This window comes from Panthera pardus, unplaced genomic scaffold, assembly GCF_024362965.1.
Source record: "Panthera pardus isolate Hobbes unplaced genomic scaffold, ASM2436296v1 HiC_scaffold_21, whole genome shotgun sequence".
Lineage (NCBI taxonomy): Eukaryota > Metazoa > Chordata > Mammalia > Carnivora > Felidae > Panthera > Panthera pardus.
The window spans coordinates 60,369,637-60,397,181 of record NW_026526777.1 but is presented as its reverse complement, the minus strand read 5'-3'; the positions used below and the strand labels follow the sequence as shown (position 1 = coordinate 60,397,181).

The 27,545-nt window shown below is 47.2% G+C and overlaps 1 protein-coding gene across 1 annotated transcript in view; it reads left to right on the top strand.

The window, feature by feature from the left end:
- Positions 1-2,879, top strand: part of STYXL2 (serine/threonine/tyrosine interacting like 2) — a 30,267-nt gene extending 27,388 nt beyond the window's left edge. Inside the window, 1 exon segment of the mRNA XM_019423475.2 lies at positions 2-2,879. Coding sequence (XP_019279020.2) covers positions 2-2,362 — 2,361 coding nt within the window. The 3' untranslated portion in view covers positions 2,363-2,879.
- Positions 2,880-27,545: the final 24,666 nt, after the last annotated feature.

Here is a 27,545-nt window from a genome sequence, read left to right as displayed (position 1 = left end):
GGGGCGCTCGGCCTCCGGCCAGGATGGCGGGGGGCCTGAAGACGAGGACGTGGACAGGATGATCCGGGAGTGGCAGAGCCGAAATGAGAGGTACCAGGCGGAGGGGCATCAGAGGTGGGGTAGAGAGGAGGCAGAGGTGGAGGCGGGCGACGCCGAAGGCTTCGTGACGAGGCGACGCAGGCACACCCTGAGCAAGAGCAGCACTTCGGCGAGCGTCCGCAGCCGCGACGTTCGGGTCCTGGAGCAGCAGCTGGAGACGAGCGGCCAGAAGCGAGGGGGCAGGCGCCGCTCGGACTCCGTGTCCACCGAGAGCACCTGGGACGTGTGGAACCAGAGGCTGCTGGAGATCGAGAGGGAGGCCTCCCGGGAGTACCACTCCAGGAGCCAGCGGGAGGCGGCGGACGCAGGCTCCGAGGCGGGGGGCAGGGTGCGAGAGGACGACGAGGAGAGCGTGTCCTCCGAGGCCAGCTCGTTCTCCAACTTCTGCAGCAGGAACAAGGACAAGCTCACCGCCCTGGAAAGGTGGAAGATCAAGAGAATCCAGTTCGGATTCCACAAGAAAGAGCTGGGGGCCGGGGACGGCAGCACCGAGCCAGGGGCGGAGGAGGCAGAGGGCGAGAGGCGTCTCTCCGACGTCGACCTGACGGCCTACCAGGCCTGGAAGCTGAAACACCAGAAGAAGGTGGGCGGCGAGAACAGGGAGGAGGTAGTGGAGCTCAGCAAGGGCGAGGACGCTGCCTCGGCCAAGAAGAGGCAGCGGAGGCTGGAGCTGCTGGAGAGGAGCAGGCAGACGTTGGAGGAGAGCCAGTCCCTGGGAAGCTGGGAGGCAGACAGCTCGGCGGCGGGCAGGAGCATCCCCCTGTCCGCCTTCTGGTCGGCGGCCCCTTCGGTCAGTGCCGGGGAGGACGCGGCATCGGTGCTCAGCACCCAGAGCCACGGCTCCCACCCCTCTCAGGCTGGAAGCAACAGAGGCGGATACCCGGCCTCTGCCCCCGGCCCCGCACCGCCTGACCTGCCCGTGGGGCCTGGAGACACCATTTCCATCGCCAGCATTCAGAACTGGATTGCCAGCGTGGTCAGCGAAACTCTCGCCCAGAAGCAAAACGAGGTGCTGCTGTTGTCCCGCCCGCCGTCCGTGTTGAGCGCGAAGGCGGCGCCGGAGGCCAGCTGCCTGGGGGATGACCAGGCGTCCCTGCTCAGCGGACACAGCAGCTCCTCCCCGGGCGCCTGCCTGCTGCCCCGGGGCCAGCCGGGACCCGGCCCCGACTCGCAGTCCCTGCCGTCCTCCCGCACGGCGCCCGGCTCGAGGGCCGAAGGTCTTGGGAGCAAAGTCAGGGGGACCAGCAAGCCCGTCTACAGCCTCTTTGCTGACGACGTCAACCTGAAGGAGCTTGGCCGGAAGGAGAGGGAGATACAAATGGGGCTGAGGGAGAAGATGTCCGAGTACAAGCTAGAGAAGCTGGCCTCCGACCACAAACGGAGCTCCCTCTTCAAGAAGAAGAAGGTCAAGGAAGATGAGGAGGAGGATGGGGGTGGCAGGGACGAGGACACTGACAGCGCCATAGGGAGCTTCTGCTACTCTTCCCGCAGCAATTCCCAAAAACCCGAGACAGACACGTCCTCCTCCCTGGCTGGCCCTGATCGCCGTGGCAGCGCTAGCAGCGTCGGCAAAGACACGGACGGCAGTATCGCTAAGTGGCTCAGTGGCCTCGGGACAGAGGAAAAGTCTCCTCCCCAGAGCGACTGGTCTGGAAGCTCCAGGGGGAAGTACGCCAGATCTTCCCTGCTCCAGGAGACGGAGTCCAAGTCCTCCAGGTACAAGTTCTCCAAATCGCAGTCGGAGGAACAGGACACGTCCTTCTACCGTGAGGCCAGCGGCAACTCCGTAAGGAGCACCTCACGGATCTCTTCCTCCTCTACCCGGGAGGGCAGAGAGATGCACAGATTCTCCCGGTCGATGTTCAGCGAGACCTCGAGCTCCCGGGAGGAGAGCCCGGAGCCCTACTTCTTCCGCCGGACCCCTGAGCCCTCGGAAGGGGAAGAGTCCCCGGAACCACGGCGTCGGAACTGGGCCAGGCCCAGGGACTGGGAAGACGTGGAAGAGTCGTCCAACTCAGACTTTTCTGAATTCGGAGCCAAGAGGAAATTCACCCAGAGCTTCATGAGGTCTGAGGAGGAGGGAGAGAAAGAGAGGATGGAAAGCAGAGAAGAAGGGAGGTTTGCTTCGGGGCGGCGGTCCCAGTATCGGAGAAGCACGGACGGACAGGAAGAGAAAGAAATGGACGACGAAGCCATCATCGCTGCCTGGAGACGTCGGCAGGAAGAAACCAGGACTAAGCTGCAGAGAAGGAGGGAGGATTAAGCTGGGCCAGGCGGACCTGGGAGACTGGGAACATGGCAAGAAGCCGCGCGGCTTAGCACAGGGATCAGGACGCACATTGCCACCACCCGCCAAGGGACAGGGATGTGGAAGGGATCGTCCTGCGGGGCAGAGCCTAAAAGAGAGGTACCAGGCAGCAGGGCCCCAGAGGTGCGATAGAGGGGAGGAGGAGAGCCGTCGGCGTGCGGTCTGCATGCTAGGCCACCGGACACCATTTTCTGTTGCCCGGCGTCCTCTTGAGCTTTGACGCTTCCCTCGTGTATTTGACAGTGTCCGTCACCTACTGGCGAGGTGAGCTCGTGATGGAACCAGAGCTTGCCAGAGACTTCGGCTTACGTCCGCGGGAGGACTGAATGCAGGACGTGGTCCGGTTTGTGGTTCTGTAACGAGACCCAGGAAATGTCTCCTGTGGCAAGTCTCCCCTCTCCTGACAAAGCTGAGTTCTGGTTGTTCCTTTTCAGTGCTTTGGATCTCCATTAAAGTGGTATGTTGTCAAACATTTCCCCTTCGCTCTGGTCACTTTCAGCTCATTTGAACCCACCTTAAAAGACAGAGGCGGGTTATCACGGGCCAGCCTCACCTCCTTCCATAACGCTGTGCCTCCAGACAACAGCACTGTCATCACATTAAAACAGTAATCAAGTATTTCACCTATGATACAACGTAGTGGGAAGACGTGAGGAGGACCCTTGAGAGTAACCGTGAATTCGACCGAGACTGGGTTTTATTGCGGTCAGAGATACAGGTGGAGAGGGGGTCCCTCTGGAACAGCAGGGAAACAAAAGCAAACCACGGGGGTGGGGGGTGGGAAGAAAAGAAGCCCAAGGCAAGGAGATGGAGACAGGGTTTTATGAAATCTCGTTGTCACCCTTGCTTTTCATTCCTTGGAGGATGGTTGGACAATCCAGTGGACGGCCCACTGGATCCTTCCCGCACTCTGGATGAGCTAGGTCGGTGAGAATTCTCTACCCTTTATTCCCGGAGGCACGTCTGCCTTCCCGGACACAGGTTGGGTTCCTGAATCCAGCAGACATGTTTTGAGCCCCTATGACAAGCATTGGTGGGTTGGTTTCTACGGTTCCTTTCAACTTGCCGTAACTTACAAGATTTGAAGATGGGCATGTGCCATGCAGGGCTCCAGGATGTCTGGACCAACGCAAAAATCCACTTCAGGAGATGCAGTTGGCAATAGGATGATTAATGAGAAGGAAGAGGGGTGGCAAGGAACCCACCAACGGGATGAATAGTAGGTGGTCGCTAATCATGTGACCAGTTTTGTTTTTAACTGAGATTCATGGGATGCGGAGATTATGTAACCTTACTGTGTGGATTATTACTCAAGCATCAAACATGTCAATGGGCACAAAGATAAAAACACTAAGGCAGAAGGGAGCAGATGTGAGCTCAAACTCAGAACTGCACGTAGTTGCCGTCGAAGCAATTGACTTAACTCGCTTGCCTTCCCTTTAATCCTTCAGGCTACAGTTCAGCGGCATCTGATGATGGGCCTTTTCTCTCTGACTGAGAGGAAGAAAGAGGCCTTGGGAAAAAACACTGCTCAGTTTTTGTCCCATTTGGCCCTTTCCTTCTCCCTTTGCTCACTGAATTTCAGTGAGCCTTGGTCCCTGGTTTCCAGAGCCTGATAGAACATTCTCATCATATGAGACGACATCATCTCAATATGCCCCCAGCAAGGCACCCCTGGAAGGCTCAGTTGGCTGAGCAGCCAACTCTTGGTTTTGGCTCAGGTCGTGATCTTATGGTTCGTAGGTTCAAGCCCCGACTCACGCTCTCTCCCTCTCTCTCTTCTTATTCCCCACACTCTCTCTCTCTCAAAATAAGTAAACTTTCAAAATGGCCCCCAGCAAGAAGACTAGTTGTGGCCCATTTTAGGGTATGCACATCTCACTCCTATGGGGAAGTTTCTGGCACAAGCACAATAAACTGGGAGGTCAGTCTTCTGGAGGGAACAATGAGAATGTCCCTGAGACAACAGCTGTGTTTTCCTTTTCTGATCTTCTTACCTTGAATAATCTTGGTTGTTTGTTTGTGGTTTGGTTTTTGGTTTTTTTTTTTTAATTTTTTTTACTTTTTAAAAAAAAGTTTATTTTTGAGAGAGAGAAAGACAGAGTGTGAGCAGGAGAGGGCAGAGAGAGAGGGAGACACAGAATCCGAAGCAGGCTCCAGGCTCTGAGCCATCAGCACAGAGCCCGACGCGGGGCCCGAACCCACGAGCCGTGAGATCATGACCTGAGCTGAAGTCGGACGCTTAACCGACAGCCACCCAGGCGCCCCTGACCTTGAATAATCTTGTGATTTGAGGATAAACACTTAGAAAGCCAAGGTCAAGGATGAAGAGACCAAATGAACTGACAGGCCAGCTGAGCAGCTGCCCCCGGCACCCACCCATCCATAGGAGCGAATTAACTCAGGCCTTCACACACGTCTCTCTCTTTTTTAACATAAATGAAAAATATAAATAAGGTGATCTCAATCACCTCAAGGTAGACAATTGTTTTAAAAAATACCTAGTCACTCCCAACTCATACGCCCCCGAATGGATATTGAACAAACATGGAAAACTCTTGGTTTCGAGAGTCACCCCCAGTCTTTCCCCAGCCTTGAGTGTGAGCCTCGGGGGACACAGACCACCTGGCCTGCTTTTAGCTGCACTCATAGGCTAGAGGGCAACACTGGCTCCTCTGTGGAGGCGCTCAGCTCACTAGAGGATGAAACCAGAGAGGGGTGAGGTCAAGACCTGGAGAAAAGCCTTTGTTTGCTGTGTCTCCAAGGAGAGCTCCTTTAGAATCCTGTAGTCAGAGAGGTGTCTGTCTGAGAATTTAAGATTCTGAATTTAGCTGAGTCCTGGAGTCCAGACTTTATTTGGGGAAATGACACCAATAGAAATTTTATGTGATTTTTGATGAGCTTGAAGGAATAGCTGGGATTTAGAGGGTTAGGATTACAACGGTGACATCTGCTTTAGACCAAACCCAGAATGATAGGTGGCACTCCAGCCGTCCAGTCTCTGAATGACATTAAAAGGTATGTGTTGCCCGTCAAGGTCCCAGTAGATGGCACACCCCCATTGGAAACTGATGAGAGTTTTAATGCAGGAACTATGCACAGAGGCATGGGCAGGGGTAAGGGGACAGGAAGGAATAGCAAAGCATCCGGGTACTAGCACTACCTGAGAAATGGATACCACCCTAGGGCTGAAGGGACCATGTGTAGGGGCTGTTTGCAGAGCCCAAAGACCCACAACCACGGGAGAAGGGCCACCCGATATCCTGACAGAGGCGGAGATGGAACGAATACCCTGACCTCTCTCTCTTCCTAGCATGTGGTGTCATGGTCGTAAATTTCACTGGCCAAACCTGCCTGGAATCCAGCCAGAAGGGGAGCCCAGTGTTGGAGAAGAGCAAAAAAAAAATGAATCTGAAGGGGCAAACAGAGGATAACCAGCACAGAGATGCATAGATTTCAGTGGAAAGGCCGTGTCTTTGGAGCCTCCCCAATGATGTTGTTTTAAAGGACCGAGAACACTATGCACTGAACACAGGATCGATCTACTCTTAAGAATTAATTAACAATTGGGACAGGGTTTTAGCTACACAAACCCAACCAAAAGCCAGTAATTTTGTCTTACGGGAAAGAAAAGATAAATCTGAACCGACATCCTTTGTCGAGCCCTGAGTTGGGTAGAGTTCACGAGGAGAAAACTCCCACAATAACGGGAGAATAGTATGCAGAAGGGGACCCCACAAGAGTGGACATACTGTGCAGAATCCTGGGGTGGGGGGTGGGGGTGAGAAAGAGAGAACAGATTTTTTTTTTTTTTTTTTTTTTTGCCTCAAAGGTTTTTTTTGCCTTAGAGGGGAAATGAACACATGGAGGCTGTGAAGAAACAACGTATATCAGAAGCCTGCCGGAAGGAAACAGAAAGCCCAGATGAGGGTAATTCAAAAAGGGAGGTCCATTTACAAAGCGGTGAGCAGAGCGTAGAGGGGTAGCGTGCACCCCAGGCATCACATCTCTAGGCTGAAGAGGCAAGAGGCTGAGCCTGAGCTGTCACGGGAGCCCTAGAGACAGGGAGGGCCGGCTGCGCGGAGGGGGCTGTCTTACAAGAGCTGATACCTTTGGTCTTGGGACCCAGCCTGGCAGGGCCCCACAGGGAAGGAGCCAGAGGTGTTCAGCCTCCAGTCTCCTGCCGGTCCCCCCACAAACCAAAAGCCAGAGGCAAGAGAGTTGGTGCGTATAGGGCATCCGATCAGCCTCGTGGGCACAGAGGAGGGTGAGGAGGGTGGGGTGGGGAAGATTCCAACAGCAGTGCTGCTGGGCCAGTGCACCAGCTGCCCTGTGACACAGTGGTGACGCTGGATTAGGAAGACTCTGCTGTGGGTGTTAGGAATGTTACAGAAAAGGGATGTGAATTTCTCTGGCCTCTCTGAAACTTTCACCCCTGGGGTGGCGTGGGAGAATTGGTCACCAATGACAAATGAGTCCAGGCTCAGTAGTGTGGCGGGTCTATCAGGAGAGCATCCCCTAAAGCTTGAAACCTCACAGGTTTGACACCTGCGACACCTGGTCTGACACCTGCCTGTCTGCCTCTACCCGGGCCAAGTAACCCCACCCACCACGTTTGCCCTCTTCCTTCTGTTACCGTCTCCGCTCCCCAAACCAGGCCTCCTTTATCCACCACCTGGCTTTGGCAACTGCCAAAGGTCCTAACCAGGTCCAGACTCCTCTCTTTTCTGTCTAGCCCAGAACCAAACTAATCTTCCCAGGGTCCATAATTCTGGTTCTTTGTATTCCTCTGCTTAAAAACGACAGTGCTCCCTACGGCCTGTGTGACGAAACTTAAATTCCTTCACTTGGCCATCACGGGCCACCTCACCCTCCATTTCCAGGTCTGTTAGGATTATTGTGAGGTTATAATTAAATCAGATACTATTTGAACATATCTAGACAGGCGATGGCATGCTGTAGCATTTAGCAAGTTGTATGCTGTTGTGTGTAGTTCTATAACGATAATGTGACCACTGTTAGAATTATCATAGACACGACGTGGTAAAGTGGGTTAAGAACACAGCTTTGGAATCTAATGGGAAAACAGCTGATACTTTACTAAGCGTTTACGGTGCTCAGGGCATGCTAACAGCTTTAGCATGGATTATCTACTCCTTCTCTTCGAAATCGCACCCTTTACTTTTTTACTTCGCTTTGTTGAAGTACATGATGGACTAAACACAATGAGAGGCACTGGCGATTCAGGAGCTATCAAGACACAGGTGAACTTGCCCTCAAGGGGCTAATCATCTTCTTAAGGGAGCCAGGCAGTGAACAAGGAATTTTGAAGATTTAGATTATTACTTGTTTATTTATTATCTGCCCGCCTATTTATCTGTCTCCCTGCTAAAATGCACGCCCCGGGGCACCTGGCTGGCTCGGTTGGAGGAGGACGGGACTCTTGCTCTCAGGGTCATGAGTTCAAGCCCCACATTGGGCGTAGAGCTCACAAAAAAATGAAACAAAACAAAATAAAGTAAAATGGGATAATGCAAGCCCCATGGGGGTACCTGTAGTTCGCCATTGTGTCCCCAGCACCCGGAAGTCAAGCCTAGGCTAAAAGGTGCTCTTAACAAACATGTGTTTTGGCTACAGACAATAGTGCTCTGAGAGAAGTAAGCTGGGTAACACAGTGGAAACAACGGTGGGTGGGGAGTGGGGCCCCACAACAACGGTGGGTGGGGAGTGATCAGGGGGACAGTTTTTCTAATGATGAGAAGGAGCCAGTCAGGTAAGGACCCCGAGGAAACACAGCCTCCACAGAGAACCTGATGGGGACACTGGGGTCCGGAGGGGTGAAACCATAAGTGACCCGAGGTCATATGGCAACTCCACGTCAAAGCCAAAATGCCAATGGAGGCCATCTGATTTCAGAGCCTACACACTTTACAGAGCAGGGGGCATCCGTCAAGTGCTTAGGACAATGCCTGTTACATCACAAATGCTCAATAAGCATCTTTTACACCCACCACTGGATCGCCAGTTTTTAAATCAGTCTTATTTTAAAGGCATGGCATTATTGATCGGCCTAGTTAATTAATGATTCAGCATGGGTCATTTTTAGTACCCAAAGAAGTCAGGTTGTTTCCGTCTCGTTTCAGAGCGATCTTTTTCCTTTTTTGTCCCCGTGACGAGTGAGCAAGACCGTGAGGGTGTGACGGGACAGTGATGGGGTATGTGCCGGGATACTCAAGATCCGAGGGAATTCTGGACGTCTACGGGAGGCACAGCAGTTCAGGCACCCGCTTGGGAGAGCAGCCCCCGTTTCGCTGACACTGACGGCTGGACCAGAGCTGCCGAAAGCATTTCTCTCCGAGTCATAGTGGCAGCGCAGGTGCTTCCGGAGAGGCCAGTCTTGACTAAAGTCCACGCTCTCCAAGGGGGAGCTGAGGCTGACGCGGAGGGAAGGGAGGGGCAAGGAAAGCCACTCCAAAAGCTGGTACAGTTATGACTGGTCCCGGCCCTGCTCTGCGCCAGCGATAGCCGGCCTGCTCTGACCCCATTCGCGTGAAGCCGCTAAGAGCGGTTTGGGGAGAAGCGGGTATCCCTCAAAGGAACAGAGGGCAAGAAAGGCCCCCTCAGCCGGCAAAAGGACAGACAGCAGGCATGACTCCCTGCCCTTTGCAGGACCCTGAGAAGACGTGGCTCAGACGGATTGTTGCCTTATTAAAGTTGCTGGAACGAGACGACAAGGCAAACGCGCCCTCAGACAGGAAGACGATTCGGTAGCTTCCCGCTCCTGGCCCTGCTGGCCCCCAAGAGTGGCCTAGCAAGAGAGGCAGGCAGCTGACCACCTCTCGGCCAAGTCCCACGTAGCCCTGCTGACCAATCCAACTCTGTAAAACCACTGGGTGGTTCTTGTTAAAAAAAAATTTTTTTTAACCTTTATTTCTTTTTGAAAGAGAGACAGAGACAGCGCATGAGTGGGGGAGGGGCAGAGAGCGAGGGAGACACAGAATCGGAAGCAGGCTCCAGGCTGTGAGCTGTCAACACAGAGCTCGACGCGGGGTTCGAACTCATGAGCCGCGAGATCGTGGCCGGAGCCGAAGTCGGACGTTCAACCGACTGAGCCACCCAGGGGCCCCTGTAAAACCACTGTTTCCATCCCCATTTCACAGGTGTGAAAAGTCAGACTCAAAGGGCTTAAGCGATGTGTCCAGGATGGCAATGTAAGCAGGGGAACGAACATTTGAACCTAGGTACGTCTAATTTTAAATCCACTGTTTCTAGCATGCCATTTTGCCTTTAAGAAAGATCTATGCCCAGGGAGGATTGAAACCAGAATTGCCGAGAAGTCTGAAATCTGACTGCAGGGCAGCATCCAGAAGACGCAGTCCCTGAACAAAGCCGGTGCTCTAGTTGGCCTCCCTCCGTCGTCTGTGTTAGCCGTCTCACTAATAAACAGCCCAGCGCAAAAGAGCGTCGGGAAGATGACAAGCCCAGAGCCCCCAGGGACTGCTCTTAAATAGGAGCTTTACCTACAGGACGGCTGTTCAAAGAGGTTCAGTGTTCAGCACGCTGTCTCCTCCCTCCTCCTGGGAGAGAAGCTTTCATTCCAGGGAGTCACAATATTTGTGCGTATTTCAGACAGTTTTCTCTTTTTAAAGCTGTTCGGCACAGGTAGTTATGTAGCTCTTGATTTATTACAAAGGCTGCTGGGGGAGATGGCAGAGAACTGGAGGGTGTGTGTGTGTGTGTGTGTGTGCGCGCGCGCGCGTGCGTGTGTGTGTGTGAGAGAGGCAGAGACAGAGACGGAAACAGAGGCAGAGAAAGAGCAAATCACTCATCTTCACAGTCTTTCAAACAGAAGGAAAATGCGCCCTGCCCGATAGTGGTGGGGTCAGGGGGCATGAGGACTTCACATACAGCCAACATTTAGACAAATGGGTCTAATCCTAGACCCGTTCCGTCGACCTGGTTTATAATATATTAATCAACAACAGTTGGGACCCGCCAGAAAAGCTCTCCTTCGCTGGTTTCATCCATTCTTTCCTTCTTTCATTCAAGCAGCATTTAGGGAGTACTTTCTAGGGAACAAGAATTGTTCTGGGCGCTGCAAATGCAAAGAAGAATGAAACACAGCGTCTTCCTCTGAAGAGTGCGGATGCTCTGGTGGGTTCTCTGACAAAGAATGGCACTTGGGAGCCCGAGGCAATTTCGGCTTGAAATCCCAGCATTAGACTCATTCCTTTGAATTAAGGCCCAGCTGTACTTACAGTGTCTGTGAATTAGGGGTGACTCAGCGGCATGGATAAGCTGGGGTCCCTGTGAAAGGAGACGGACCCCGAGAAAGTAAGGTTTGTTGAGGGATATCGAAAGCTCTGGGAGCCTGTAAGTTGTGACAGAGGAATAACAAGGGGAACATGGGGCCATTTGCAAATCAAGAAAGATCCCTTCCCTCCTTTCTCCTCTATCATTTTAAGTCTCTTAAGATGTACGTCTCAGTGCATGCAGTGGGTCGTAAGACCGCACAGCTCGCTTCCAACATCCTGGCCCTCCACTCCAAATTTTCTTTTCTTCTTGATTTTTTTAACACTTATTTATTTTTATGTATTTACTTTCATTTTTTAATACAATGTATCGTCACATTGGCTTACATACAACGCTCATACAGCGCTCATCCCAACAAGTGCCCTCCTCGATGCCCATCACCCATTTTTCCCCACCCCCCCCTCACATCCACCCTCAGTTTGTTCTCTGTATTTTAGAGTCTCTTGTGGTTTGCCTTCCTCCCTCTTTGTTTGTAACTATTTTTTTCCCCTTCCCTTCCCCTGTGGACTTCTGTTAAGTTTCTCAAGATCCACATATGAGTGAAAACATATGATATCTGTCCTTCTCTGACTGACTTATTTCACTTAGGATAATACCTTCCAGTTCCATCCACGTTGCTGCATATGGCAGGATTTCATTCTTTCTCATTGCCAAGCAGTATTCCATTGTATATATAAACCACATCTTCTTTATCCATTCGTCAGTTGATGGACGTTTAGGGTCTTTCTATAATTTGGCTATTGTTGAAAGCGCTGCTATAAACATTGGGGTACTTGAGGCAGAGAGAGACAGAGCACGAGCTGGGAAGGGGCAGAGAGAGAGAGGGAGACACAGGATCTGAAACAGGCTCCAGGCTCCGAGCTGTCAGCACAGAGCCCGACGTGGGGCTCAAACTCACAGACCACGAGATCATGACCTGAGCCGAAGTTGGAAGCTCGACGACTGAGCCACCCAGGTGCCCCTAAATTTTCTTTTCTTTTTAAAGTCTGTGTGTCAGCATTTCAGCCAAGCCAATCAAAGCTTTTTATCGCATTATGACAGATGTGGAGTTTTAGGCGATAATGTTTACTTGATACAAAAATATCATGTCTGTTATGATTGTATACTGGATGATTTTTAAAAATCGCATTTACGATCATAAAATATTTTCACCACCACCACACTAGTGAACAAGATGAACTAGGCCCTCTAAACTCTGGCCTTGCAGGCCTGACCCTCAATGAAGTCTCAGTGGTAGGACTGAGTTCTGTCCAGATGAATACTACATGCCTGTGCATGGACAGCCATCAGCCCTCCATGGCACCTTCAATGTCTCCACTGGCCTGGCCAAGCCGAGAGTACTTACTACAGAAGGCAAGTGAGCAGAACAATTTAATTGCATGGACAACCTTCAAAATTTCCTTCCTTCCCTTTAGCCGATAAAATGTCATTTCATTAGCTTGTGCACCTCTCTATGTAAGATGCCTATCATGCTGTGTTTATTTCATTATGATAAAGCTAAGAAACGATCAAGAAAATTATAGGCTACAATGGCGTCAGACATTATTCTCCCATCTTTTTTGTTGTTAAATAAAATTATGTTTCTTCAAGTCTGAAGCTTTAAGTCAACTTTCAGCTGCACGGTTGTAGCCCACGCTACCCCCCCCCCCCCGCCGCCCCCCGCCTCTGATTTCTCCACAAAATCTCTCAACTTGGCTTTCAGAGCCTGTATTCCACCCAAGTTTCCAGGACTCACCAAGACCTTACAGTAAGCCACGGTTGGCACATCCCAGCTTTTGTGACTCTACGTCATCTAGGTGACCTAACAACAACCAAAAGAAGGCATTTAATCACCGTTTTGCACTGGAAAAATAGGTTCAGGAGTTAAAGAAATTACGCAAGGGCAATCGACTGGGAAAGACAGAGAAGGGAATACACCTTGTAACTTTGAGCCTGGACCCGACAATTTCTTCACTGTGCCACTTTAATTGATTTTCGTTCTAGATCCAAAGCAATATGTGATGGCATTTTGATTATTTTACTTAAAAATAATTAGTTAATAATTCAAATGTGACTACTACATAGTAGATTTTTTTTTTAGCGTTATGGATCAGCAAGACGATTTTTCACATTTTTTTTTTTTTTTTACTTCAATGCCCATCCTCTAGCCATTAGGAACTTCCTAGAAATTTATCAATTTCCTTAAGGTGATTTTTAAAACTTTCTCTTTAAATGAAATCCTGGGGGGTGCCTGGGTGGCTCGGTCAGTTAAGCGTCCGACTTCGGCTCAGGTCACGATCTCGCGGTCCGTGAGTTTGAGCCCCGCGTCGGGCTCTGGGCTGATGGCTCAGAGCCTGGAGCCTGCTTCCGATTCTGTGTCTCCCTCTCTCTCTGCCCCTCCCCCGTTCATGCTCTGTCTCTCTCTGTCTCAAAAATAATAAAATAAACATTAAAAAAAATTAAAAAAATAAAATAAAATAAATGAAATCCTGGTTTTTCTCAAGAATATTCTAGACAACACTCCCTCCCACCAAGCCTTTTCTGGAACAGTGATATCTTTTTGCCACACTTTGAGTGTGGAAGAGTTCAACTCAACATTGATTGGTTTAACCCCATGATTAGTTTTAAACGAAAGCATTCTGTTATTTTCTCCGGTAAGGAACTGGATGACTAGGCACCCCATTTGGGTTTGTTTGCTTGTTTGTCAAAGTCTGTTTTGCTTCTCTGTGTGATCCTGTGCACTGGTCCCTTAATGTTCCTAATAATGTTCGGCGCCACCGTGGGTGAAATGTCCACAGGCACTATGCCAGATATTTTCACGCATTCTCTTGTTTCATACTCACAACAATCCTACAAGATAGGCATTTCTATGCCCATTTTACAGTTAAGAAAACAGATTCAGAGAAGTTTGATTACTTGCGCAAGGTCACACACCTAGACTGGCAGGACTGACCTTAAAACACATTCCTGCTTGACTCTGGAGCCGACACCCTCTCTCACACCCTACTTGGCCTCCCAACCGCAAAATGCTCTTGCAGGTATGGCTTGGGATTTTGAAAGTCTTGGGAGTTTGAATCGTCTCATGCTCCTAATTCATTTTACCATTCCCCGACCCCTCAATCAACGACTAATACCATAAATCAACCCTGAGCACATAGTTTTTTAATTGGTCTCTAATACTGATATTTCCCCAACTGGACGCCCTGATCATGTCTGGGATCATCTCCGATGTTTGTTTCTTTTTCCTTTGGGAAGAGATATGTGATCTGAGAGCATCTGCTATTTTCTGGAACAACTTTCTCATTGGGCTTTCAGCTTTGCTGTAGGTATCAGACGTGCTTTGTCAGATTTGTTGGTGCACGCCACAAACATCATTACTACCTGTCGCTTGAGAATGTTTGTGTAAAGTGAGGCTGGCCTCTGTTGGTAATGCCACTATCAGCTTCCTTAATTACACTGCTACTGCTCGATGTTCTAGGTATTTCGAAGGAGAGAAGGCAAATTCGCCCCAGAGCCAGTAAAAGAGATCTGTGCCTGTTGTGGACAGTGATTCCATCACGGAATTACAGAAGCTTCAGCCAAAGAAAGGCTTGGTGAGATTAGTAACTTCTGCTGTCATTGGGAGTACAGCTGCTGTTTAAAGGCGGGGGTCGTGGCTCTGGTCCGACAGAAACATTGAGGATAAGAAACGCGTCCATGCCAAAGCAGTTTCCCATCAGAATACAATTTCCAGACAAGACAAATCCCATGCCCATTGACGAATTAGAGAATCGATTTGAGAATACTTAAAAAGTAGATAATGAAATGTGAACTTGGATGGTGTGAATCATTACACTTTTCCCAATAACATTCTGGAGGGTTTTTTTTCCTCCATTACCAAAAATAATAACCATGATAAAATAAAAAGGAAAATTTCACTGAAGCAAATCTGGAACACACATGCACACAAACACAAAAAGGAAAGAAATCTACCTGTAATCATAGTTCACTGTTGATATTTTTTATGTGTATATATAAATACATACTTTTTGTATATTTGAGGTCATATTATATACATTTTTAAACTTAATCTCCACTTGATATTTTCCCACTGAAGGTATTTCCCTACCACGCAAATTTTTTTTTAACGTTTATTTATTTTTGAGACAGAGAGAGACAGAGCATGAACGGGGGAGGGGCAGAGAGAGAGGGAGACACAGAATCGGAAGCAGGCTCCAGGCTCCGAGCCATCAGCCCAGAGCCCGACGCGGGGCTCGAACTCACGGACCGTGAGATCGTGACCTGAGCTGAAGTCGGACGCTTAACTGACTGAGCCACCCAGGCGCCCCCCTACCATGCAATTTTAAACAACTTCATAGTATTCTATCTTGGGGCTGCCTCATTCATTTTACAGTTATGTTTTCTAGTTTTCCCTATTGCAATCAACGAGATGAATCACCTTATACACACATGGCTGTCCAGCTATTTCTTCAAAATAAACTCCCGTAAGTTCTTACCTCAGTGCCTACATACTTAGAATCCGAAAACAAACCCTCTTTGTAACATACGGTCAACTCCCTTCTATGAAGTTTGTATAAATTCGGTATCAGCAGAAGTACGAGTTCTCCACACTGCCACCTGGGCTGGATATTAGCAAACACACTTATCTTTGCAAAAATAGTGTGATGCTAACGATGGCTGAGGTTATCGAATGCTTGCTATGTGCTAAGCACTGTGCCAGTGTTTTCCCAGAGCTGGTGGGAGTCTGTCATTTTTTAGGTCCTCCATCAGGCCAAGTGAAACTAACCTTCTAGTCCCAGCCCACTGTTTAGCTCTCAAAGAGACTGGGAACCAAAACCGCACTATCCCCAGTCCCCTCTTTCATCTGATGATGCTCAAGTGTCAGCCACCCTGGCCCCACCTTCTCTACACCATCATTCCCAGGATGCCCTGTACCTCCTGGCCCATGCCCGCGCACCCACTACTCCCCACCTCCAAACCCTCCTGCAAAGGCTGCCTTACACCTGGTACTCCCTGAGGACCCGCGTCCTTCTCCGATTGCCCTCATCCTCTCCTAGCCTTAAAAGAAATCTGGCGTTGAGCCTGGAGCCTGTTTCAGATTCTGTGTCTCCCTCTCTCTGTGACCCTCCCCCGTTCATGCTCTGTCTCTCTCTGTCTCAAAAATAAATAAACGTTAAAAAAAAATTAAAAAAAAAAAAAAAAAGGAAGAAAAGAAATCTGGCGTTTCATTCAGGACCCAGCTTCAGCTGCAGCCTTCCCAGGCGATGACTATTTATACCTTTACTCATCACACACCTCAGGGCCGCCTGTCCTATTTGCTAGAAGAAACAGGTGAAGGTGGTTGCCCACAGAAGGCAGAAATCAGCAGGGAAGAGAGCTGACGCGGGTGTCTCCTGATTTTTGTTATTAACTTTGTAATTGTATTTAACTTTAGAAATGATGTACATGTAAAGCAACACATATGTATTACTTTGATAAAAATTACAAATAAATTTTAAAGAAGAAAAGTATAGAAAGTATCAGCAGCTTGCCCCAAATCACATAATAAAATGCCATCTCATTGTTTCATACTTTTTAAAATATTACTGCTGAATCTGGCTTTTTCCCATATGTTTACTGACTGTTGGTATTTCATAATTTATAAGTTGCACCCTCTGCAGTTGCTATGCCCTTTTCACTTCGGGGTATTTATCTTTTGACTAATTTACATAAAGTCTGTAGCTATAATGCACTTGGACTTTGTCATATATCTTGCAAATAAATTATTTCCTCAGTTTATTTTCTTGTAGTTTTATTAATGCTAATTTTTCAGATATACAGAAATTTTGTTTTGAGATAAGTCAAAAAAATTTCGTCTTTTTCCTTATGGTTTTTCCTATTCAGTAATTCACACAAATAGAAGGCTTATGTATATAATTAGTTATTTATATATACAGTTGTTCATATTCTTCCCTTGCAATCCTTTACATATATATTTTTTAAATGTTTTATTTATTTTTGAGACAGAGAGAGACAGGGCACGAGCAGGGGAGGGGCAGAGAGAGAGGGAGACACAGAATCCGAGGCAGGCTCCAGGCTCTGAGCCATCAGCACAGAGCCCGACGCGGGGCTTGAACCCACAAACTGTGAGATCATGACCTGAGCCGAAGTTGGACGCTTAACCAACTGAGCCACCCAGGCGCCCCAATCCTTTATATTTTTGTAAGGTTAGAAATGCCATCTCCTTCTTCATTCTTGCTTTTAGGAAGTTCTGTCTTCTCTTTCTTTCTTCTTGCTTAGTCCAGCTTAAGATTTGTTACTCCAGTCAACCTTTTCAAATAACCAAACTTTTATTGATTCTTTATTATTTTTCTATTCTATTTCGATTATTTCTGCTCTGATAATACTTACTTTTTCTACTCGCTTTGGGTTTACTTTGCTCTTCTTTTTTTCCAGTTTCTTATGGTGGAAGATAACGATTATTGCCTTGAAGTCATTCTTTTAAAAATATAGGTGTTAACAGTTATAAGTTTTCCTCTAAGCACTGCTTTAGCTGCATCCCATACATTTTGGTATGTTCCGCTTTCATTTTCATTCATCTCAAAGAATTTTCTAATTTCCCTTGTGATTTCGTCTTTGACCCATGGATTATTTACTTAGGAGTATGTTGTCTAATTTCTTCCTATGTTCATCTGTTACTGATGTCTAATTTTTTTTTTTGAACGTTTATTTATGTATTTTGAGAGAGAGCGAGCGAGCACATGAGTGCATGAGCGAGGAGGGGGCAGATGGAGAGGGAGAGGGAGAATCTTAAGCAGGCTCCACACCCAGTGTGGAGACTGACTCCGGGCTCAATCTCATGACCCTGAGGTCATGACCTGAGCTGAAATCAAGAGTTGAACGGTCAACTGACTGAGCCACCCAGGCACCCCATTGATGTCTAATTTAAGTCCATTTAGTCAGAGAGCATACCTTATGTGATTTCGACCTTTTTAAATTTACTGACTCTTGTTTTATGATGTACCCTAACTAGGTGAAGTGCTCTTGAGAAGAATGTGTATCCTGCTTTTGTTGGATATAGCGTTCTGTAGATGGCTGTTAGTTCTGTGGGCTTATAGTGTTGTTCAAGTTTTCTAGTTCTTTGCTGATCTTCCGTCTAGTTATTCTATACAGCATTTACAGTGGTTCTTCCATGGCCTGTGGTTTATTATTTTTTACATCTTTTTGAGGAAATTGTAACTGCTTATACTTTTCTAGAAATTGTTTAATGCAAATTGTCAAATGTACTATATGAAGCATACTTATAAATCTTAAACGTTCCTGCTGTATTTATGACTATAGTCTCCTTCTCATTCCTAATGTTTTATATGTATTTATTCATTTTTGTTTTAGATTAGATAGTAGATCATCTACTTTGTTGTGTTTTGTCAAAAGGAACTCTATTTTACTATTTGTTTCCTAATTATTAAATGTCTGCTTTTACCTTTGTTAATTCCTTATTACCACTTTCCTTGGGTTTGTTCTACTATTCTTTTGCTAACATCTTGAATAGAACACAGTGCATTCATTTTTTATTTACATGTATTTTTCAATAAATATATGGTGTATTTAATATAAATATATATTTCATATAAATATATAAATATAAATATATATTTATTATTATATATTAAATATACGAGTATATTTACTATATAAATTAATATATAATATATATTTAATATAAATCCATATTTATATTAAATTTAAATAAATATTTATTTATATTAAATTTCTTAAAGACCACAAAGTTGACTCTGAGTATAGCTTTGGCTAGTCTTCAAAAGTTTGGCTATTTGCTCTTTTTATTACCATGATTTTCTAAATATTTTGTGATTACAATTTTGATTGTTTTCTTTGATGCAGGAATTACTTAAGAGAGTATTTAAGAATTTCCAGTTGTAAAAAAATAAAAATAAAATATAAAATAAAGATGTCCAGTTCTTTGGTGTTTGTATTTGTTAGGTTCTTGTGGCTGAAATATGTGAGCCAATTTTTGTCAATATTCAATTTCTATAGGGTATAGAGTAGGAATTAATAAATTGGTCCGAATCTCACCTACTGCCGGTTTTTGCAAATAAAATATTATTGAAACATATCCGTACCCAGCCCATTTATTCATTGTCTATGGCTGCTTTCACACTACAACTACAGAGCTGAGTAGTTTTGGTATAGACCATAAGGCCCACAAAGCCAAAAGGTTTGCTATTTGGCCCTTCGCAGAAAAAATTTGCCAGTCATTCCCCAGGAATAAAGTCCATAGGATATAAAAATGGACAAGACAGTCTTTAAATAGAGCATCTGTTTTTGTAAATAAATATAAATCACCACTATACAATATCATTTAATTAGTTGACTAACTAACTTAATAAATTAATAAATAGATATGATAAATAATAAACAAACAGTGAAAGGATTTGCCATCACCAGAAGTGACCACGTTTTTGCAAAAAATATTGGCAAGTGTCCCAATACCAGTCAAGGTGATCCTAACTCAATACCAAAAGGTAGCCAAAGAAAGCTCAAAATGGATCATGCATCCCCTGGAGGTACACAAATAATATGAAAAGTCATTCTTTCCAACTTCCTGGAATAGAGATATTACAAGATGGTTATTGAGTTAGAAACATTGATGTAAACATAGCAACGTCAAGTAGTAAAATGCAGAATTTGTATCCATTTTTAAGATAAAACAAATTACTGAAGGACATTATCCTTGATTGCAGAGGTTAATTAAATTGCACTCTAGTCCCCAGAAGGATGCCTTTATTCACTCTGCCGTGGCAAGTTGCTGTGGAATTGCTGTAGAAGAGTAAGATGTTCTTTGTAATAATTATCAGTGTGTGTTTATGTGGGTGTGCCAAGTTTCCAATTCACCTCGTTCAATACCTGAGGGGCTGGCCCAGAAAGCATTAAGCTTAAAGCATTCTGAAGTTGAAGCAGAAATTGGCAATGTGGACCGCAGCCAAAGAAAATTTGATGTAATTCTAAGTAACAACTGTTTGTCAAGGCAAAGCTGAGTACTGAAAAGGCAGGTAGAGCGCCCCCACAGGACAACCAGGAATGACAGGATCCCCATCCTGGGTGCAAACTTCTGGGACCAATAGCCTGGGCTTCTAGCTACCAGCTATGTCACACCTCCCTCAACGGAATGAACAAAAGCTTTGAGCAGCTTCCCAATTTCCCTCTAAAGGACCTTAAGGAGTGTTCCTCCTGTCAGCATATCTCAGGAAGCCAGAATTCTCTAGCACCTTCTCCTCCCAGGACCCCCGCTATGTCCTCTTGGTCTCCCTTCCTTCCCTACTTTCTGGCCTCTGAGTTAATAAAAGGGCATAGGGGAAGAGTCCCTCTCTCTGAGGAAGAGTCATAAGCCGCTGGTTATTTTCTCCCCTTTCCTAGAGTGAAACTACCGGTCAGAGAGGAAACTTCAGGCACTTGATCGGTAATCAACATTCTATTCGTAACCGATACGGGTGTCTCAGTGGATACACAAGCAGCACCAGTGTAAGCCGACCAGTCCCGCTGCAGTGCGGTCTGCATGGTCTGCATGGGGGAAGAATGTTATGCACACTTAATCCGTGTTTATTCCATCCCGCCAAGAGGAAATGGACACTGCAGTCCAGGAGCGAATACCCCTGAATACCCCTGGGTGTGGCTGGGGTGCTCATCCATCTTTTCCATAGCCCAAATGAGATCTCACTCAAGAAAGAGTACCTAACTGGCTGATCTCTGATTCTACAGCTGCTTTGAAATAGTCTGATTCTGGGTGCCCGGGTGGCTCAGTCAGCGGAGCATCTGACTCTTGATTTCGGTTCAGGTCATGATCCCAGGGTCTTGGGATCAAGCCCTGCATCAGGCTCCATGCTGAGTGTGGAGTCCGTTTGGGATTTTCTCTCTTTCCCTCTTCCCTCTCCCCTGCTTGTGCTCTCTCTCTCTCTAAAATAATAATAATAATAATAAAATAGTCTGATCCTATTTCCCCAATAATGGCAGAGCTTGCTAGTTGTCTACCCGATATTCATTCTGTCCCTTTCTTCTTTTATAACATAATTAAGATGTTGGGAAGAGGGTGAGTGATGAAATTCCCAGATGAAAACTGAATTTCCAGCTCCTCTTAAAGAGAGTAGGTAATTCTGTGACTAAGTTCTGGCTTCTAATATGTTGGACCTTTGGGGAAAGCCCCTAAGAAAGGATCGTTTAATCTGTTGGGAGTCCCCATTGGCCGTCCCCTTCCTTCTCTTCCTTCTAGAACTGTGGATTCAGTGATTGGAGAGGCAATGTCCAACTTGAGTGACCTTGTGAATGGAAGCTATCCAATGAGGATGGCTTATTGAAGGAGGCAGGAACATTGAGGACGCGACAGAGTCAGCACATCTGCCCTTAATTGCCAACATCTAACCTTCATTTCCATGACAGAAAAATAAACTTCTCTCTTTTTAAAACCACCGTTATCCCAGAGCTCTGTTGCTAACAGTGAAACACAATTCTGAACAATCTGTATGCCAAGCAGAATGCCTAGGGCTTGCTGGTTGGATATATCTCCCTTTGCAAAGGAAAAATGGGTAGTATAGATTTATACACCAGGATCCTGTAAATTGGTTAATAAGAAACAAGCTCCTAAAGACTCCTATACTCCCAGTGAACTACACATTTGAATTTCTGGGTCCTGCAATGTCAAGACTATGAGATAAGAAGAAGATTCTACTTAGGAAAACAGTAAAGGAAACAACGTCCTTTAATTGGGATGAGCTTTGAGTTAAGCAAAAGGGGTAGAGAGAAGGTTCTGTGGGAAGTTTGAAGATAAAACAGAATTAACTCAGAAAGATAGGAGGGTTCTCGAGGACTACGGCAGGAGGTACACCAGCATTCGTGATGCAAATCCGAACTGCCATCCACCCATGGCACCACTTCCATATTCTCAGAGCCCTGGGAGCCCACAACTCACTCAGGGCCCTAAACATCAGGAGTCAGTAGTACAGACATGCTGACCCTCCCAATGGGAAGCAAGTTTCCTTTCATGCCGCCCCAAATCGACATCTGGTGTGCTTGCAATAACTCTACGAGCCCATGCTGGCTAGTCATAGGGCTTGACTGCCGTCCAGTATGTAACCCACGCTCAGCAAATACTGGTTGATTAACGGAAAACAAAAAAACTACCAAAGTTAAAGGGGCTGGAATTTCCAAAGATGGGTGAGAAAGTTGAGGCGAATGGTATTTTAAAAGTAATGCAGGCAGGGCACCTGGGTGGCTCGGTCGGTTGAACATCCGACTTCGACCCGGGTCATGATCTCACAGTTTGTGGGTTCGAGCCCCGTGTCGGGCTCTGTGCTGGCAGCTGGGAGCCTGGAACCTGCCGCAGATTCTGTGTCTCCCTCATTCTCTGCCCCTCCCCTGCTCGCACCCTCTCTCTCTCTTTCTCTTTCTCAGAAATAGATAAACGTTAAAAAAAAAAATAAAAAAATAAAAAGACTTGTGTTGGCAGCTAATGAAAAGTAAGGGGAAAGTCCCATGTAAGAATACTCTGGCTCTAGCCCACAATATCATTACTTTCAAAGAACCAAGGTTGGTGATGGTAGGGGGTGCTGAAGGGGAAGAGGGAGGGCACTGATGACCCACTTCCGTGGGCAAGGCCTGCCCTGGTCACCATGATGATCGTTTCTCTCCTAGATGACCCCTCTCTGGGCCAGCTGCCCACTTATTCCTCTGTCCTTCTGCCACCACCTCCTGGGCTCTCTGGGCTGGGCTGGTCCATTTATTTGTCCATTCAGAGCAGGGGAGGATCTGACCAGGATGCCTGTGTGTCCCTAACGTGGGAGAGTCAGGCCCCCGGTGACACAGGCAGTGACTACCTCTCGCGAGGCATGGCTAGTCCAGATCAACCCCAGAGGAACCCACTCTTCCAAAGTGACGGTCGCTGGAGTGACTCTAGGTACTGAGCGCCACAGCACTCTGTGTACCAGCTCACTGAGTACTTGGACCTGCTCTGGGAAGTCCGTTCTAGCACCTGCCCATTTTGCATTTGAGGCAACAAACTGAGGCAGGGTGAGTCATCTGTCTCAGATCACGGTTCCTAAGTGGCAGCCTGGGGATTCACACCCCAGCGGTGTGACCACAGAGCCAGACTCCGGCCAGGACGCTATGTATTCGCCCACCGTTTTCTATGAAATACAGAAAAGGAAAGGGGAGAAAGTGAAAGTCACCTCTGATTCCACCAACAGAGATAACTAATTGGTTTTACTTCCTACCTGCTATCCTTACTGCAAAACCCACCCTTATGTGGCAATAATGTCAGCTTTTTAGGCCCGTTCCTGTGGGAAATTGTCTCTCCTCTTCTCCGTCAGTGGCATTGAGACGACGAGCCTTTGACAAACCCCTGGTAAAGTCTGTGCACCCCCACCCCTCCAGGTGACCCCTGCAGGACCCATAGCAGCTGGGTTTCTTGGCCAGACCCAAGGCCTGACCACACCAGGGCCCTGTTTCCTCAGAGGCCAGCCCTCTCGGACTCAGCGCTCCCCTTTTAGAGGAGATCTTTCCTAATATCCCTTTTACTCTCTGCAGATGAAATTCTTAGACACTTTAACCTACCTACACATATGGTTTTTAAAAAATCAATACAACGTCCTGCCTATAACATAAAGAAAAAAATAAAGGGAAAGTAGTCGGTAATAAAATAAAGCACACTTAAATATGTGACGTTGGCACACAACTACCCCAGAAGACAGCAAAGAGCCAGATGCTGGCAGCTTGCACCTTTGCATAAATTCCTTGTGAGCGCAACAGCTACAAAGACCAACTGGTATCATTGCGGTTAAATTGGTGATTCAGTATCGCGAGAGGTATTACCGTCAGAAACACGCATTTCGTACATCGCGGACAACTCGTGGTGAAGTTCTAAACAAAACGCAACATCATCTTCCCTCGATTCACAGTTCTATGCTAGGTTCAGATAATCATCTGCAGGATTTTCAACGACACAAATGTGTAACGTGACTTCCCAGAGTCATGTGAGACCCAGAACAGCTGCCGTTATGGAGGATTTACCTGGTGCGTCTTACGAAGTGCAACATCTTTGGTCCTTTCCCTGAAATGTCAGTGGTGCCTCCAGTCATTGTGCCAAACAAAAATGCCCGCATAAATTTCCCAAATACTCCCAGGGGCGTGACCTTCCTTGAGAACCAATGTCTGGGGAGACCCCAGGAAACCATTCACAAGAAAATCGCGTGCCCTAACTCTGCGTATGGCGTGAATAATTCGGCAGCATAATGGAAGCTGAGACCAAAATACTGACGAACAGTACAGGCAAGTGTTAGTGACACGTTTCCCGAGAAATTAAAAATATGCTTGCCCTCAGACTAAACTATACACTCAACATAGGAGGAGTCAGTCAGGGATTTGTTAAATCATCTTAAAGAGCTAGAGATGCCTAACACTAGAGATTTAACACTAACCTAATGATGGTGGGAATGAATCCAAAGAACTTTAGGTAAATTTGGGGAAGATCAATGGATCAAACGTCAATTCACCGAAAGATAAGTCACTCAATGGCCAATTCATCGAAATCCAATGCGTTGAAAATTAATTTGCTGGACGATTAACTTACCCCAAACTGCCAAATCTGGGACCTTAAAACTTAGACCTCTGCAATAGATCACTGTTTGCTAGAGTTGTGTCACTGAGGCTGGCCAGTTGGTAGTGTAGTTGGCACTCTGGGTCTACGTCATTAAGCAATGAGACGATCTGGTATACTTCAAATTTCATGCAGTGCGCACATCTCCAATGTCAAGGATTTGATAAATAGTAAGGTAGGTTTCTCTCTGCAACTACATTTAGCCCATTGCTTTTCCTATTATTGTTAATCACGGCCTTGTGAATAAGCTCAAATATTTTGTGCATGTTTCAAATTTCAGACTCCCTTCACTTTTTTTAAAAAATTTTTTTTAACGTTTATTTATTTTTGAGACAGAGAGAGACAGAGCATGAACGGGGGAGGGGCAGAGAGAGAGGGAGACACAGAATCCGAAGCAGGCTCCAGGCTCTGAGCCGTCAGCCCAGAGCCCGATGCGGGGCTCGAACTCACGGACCGCGAGATCGTGACCTGAGCGGAAGTCGGACGCTTAACCGACTGAGCCACCCAGGCGCCCCCAGACTCCCTTCACTTTTGATGTCATATACGTGAGAGAATATGGTTAAAGTTTTGCCCTTTGAACCCAGTTTTATAACAATGTGTCCTTCCCTATTTTTGCCGACTTTATCAGTCTTTGGAAAAAGATTTTTGTCTCCTCGTTAATTTTGCTTATCCGCAACCGATGCGGAAACGAGCAAAATTCTTTTCAGAAAATGAGTCGTCTGTATAAATTTAGGCACGTGGCCTATAAAATCTAAGTTATCTAGTTGAGGCATAAGGGCCTCAAAACTAGAGAAAGGCAGTAGACTGTGCTGAAGAGTGGGCTCACCCGTTAACATAGAAACTGCTATGGGGGCGCCTGGGTGGCGCAGTCGGTTAAGCGTCCGACTTCAGCCAGGTCACGATCTCGCGGTCCGTGAGTTCGAGCCCCGCGTCAGGCTCTGTGCTGACGGCTCGGAGCCTGGAGCCTGTTTCCGATTCTGTGTCTCCCTCTCTCTCTGCCCCTCCCCCGTTCATGCTCTGTCTCTCTCTGTCCCAAAAATAAATAAAAAAAAAAAAAACGTTGAAAAAAAAGAAACTGCTATGCACTAAAGATCTGAAAAGTAAAAAACATAAAACCAAACTCAACCGGGCCGGCCTGACAAATTGCTACTAGAAGAGTTGGACGAATGTGTGTCCACACAGACACCGCAAATGATGCCTCAAATCCAAACAACGTCATACAATCTGTGGCGAGCTCCGTAAGCAGTTAACAGAATCAAGGTTTTGGCGAATCAATAATGTGGTAAGTTGGTCACTCAGCAAATTGCAGTAATTGGTCGTCCAGCACATGGCTTTTAGCAAACTGGTCTAGTGGCTTTTGGAAAGTTGCTTTACTTCCCTTAAGAACTGATGTGATAGGGGCGCCTGGGTGGTTCAGTCTGTTAAGCGTCCGACTCTTAATTTAGGCTCAGGTCATGATCTCACGGTTGGTGGGTTCATGGGTTCGAGCCCCACGTAGGCCTCTCTGGTGACTGTGGAGCCTGCTTGGGATCTTCTCCCTCTCTCTGCCCCTACCCCTGCTCCTGCTCTCTCTCTCTCTCTCTCTCAAAAATAAATAAACTTAAGGGGCGCCTGGGTGGCTCAGTTGGTCGAGCGTCCAACTTTGACTCAGGTCATGATCTCGCGGTCCATGAGTTCGAGCCCCACGTCGGGCTCTGTGCTGACAGCTCCGAGCCTGGAGCCTGCTTCGGATTCTGTGTCTCCCTGTCTCTCTGCCCCTGCCCCACTCGTGCTCTCTCTCTCTCTCTCTCTCTCTCTCTCTCAAAAATAAATAAACATTAAAAATAAATACATAAATAAACTTAAAAAAAAAAGAAGTGATGTGATAAGCAGAAGGGGGTTGGAAATAAGAGTGACAAAAGGGAGCATGGGGAGAACCCCTCTCAGCACCGCTCAGTCATGCTGACGTCTCATTCTCAGTCTGGCCTGCACATCATCCCCACTGTGGAGAAGGCCGCCGCCTCAGGCAGGACAGGTGAGTCTCGGCCCATCCTTCTCCGACTCTGCGCTCACCTGGAATGCTTCTGGTTATAAACGAGCTTCTCCAGTCGTTTTCCCTCAGGGAGAGAATTTGTAGGTCAAGGGTCAGGAGTACCTTACTCACCTTGGTGGACATAAATCGAAATGTGCATTAGTAACAGGGCATCTTTGTTCCGCCATCTGTATTTTATGAGCTTTGTAAAGTGTGGGTCAAAGCCACTGCGTCTGATCACCCCTGGGACCTTGGTGAGATTAATTTTTCAGTGTCTGTGTGTAATGGCTAGACCCAGGTCTGCTCTGGATTCATCCAGTTGGCTCCGAAGCTTTATTTTACATGTCTATATTCTATACAAACAGTTGAGGAAGGCTCTACACTTACAAAGGGGAACCAAAATAGCTGCAGGCAGAGGGAATAAAATGCTTTTCTTATATATTTTGTCCTACCAATCTGGAGAGAGGTGGAAGCGAGGACTAGCCCCAAAACCACACGGAAGAACATAGGCCACTTATATAATCCTGAAAAAGAGAGAGAGAGAGAGCATTTCAAACTATCACTGTAACAAAAGGATACGTTCATTTGTTTAGCTTGATGCTCACGGTCAGGTATGACCACTGCCACCAGCAGTCCCACAGCAGTGTGGGCACAGTCATCGTCGATGAGTCCTTCTGCTGTCTCCATAAAGTCACAAACCCTTTAGGCGGTGTCGGGAGACACCAGATGTGACTGGACCCAACTAACAGTTGCATCCAAGATTCCACGACCCCGAGGGGTCAGGCCAGGGAAAGATCTCCGCGTTTGCACCTTCAGAATGGGACCTCGGTAGGGTTTGGTCCTGCCCTTTTATTAACGCACATTTAGATTTATGTCCACCAGGGTGAGTAGGGTTCCATTTCTGGGATCAAGGACTTTTCAACCCCTCTCTCCCTCGTCACGTATCTATGCATGGTCCCGTGCGCCCCCACCCCCCCACGTGCTCACCCACGAACACACGTTTTGCTCTTGACCCCGGTGATTTCCAAGGCTGCTGGTCAACCCCGTTACTGGCTTCCTGATTGATAGTTGCTGGCCGCAGGCTTCACCTTGCAAACGGAAACATTTTCCCTGGTTCTGCTCTGTTGCTCTGAGAAGCAGAGAGCCTCTGATCAGCCCGGAATCCCACCTTCCCAACATCATTTCCAGAC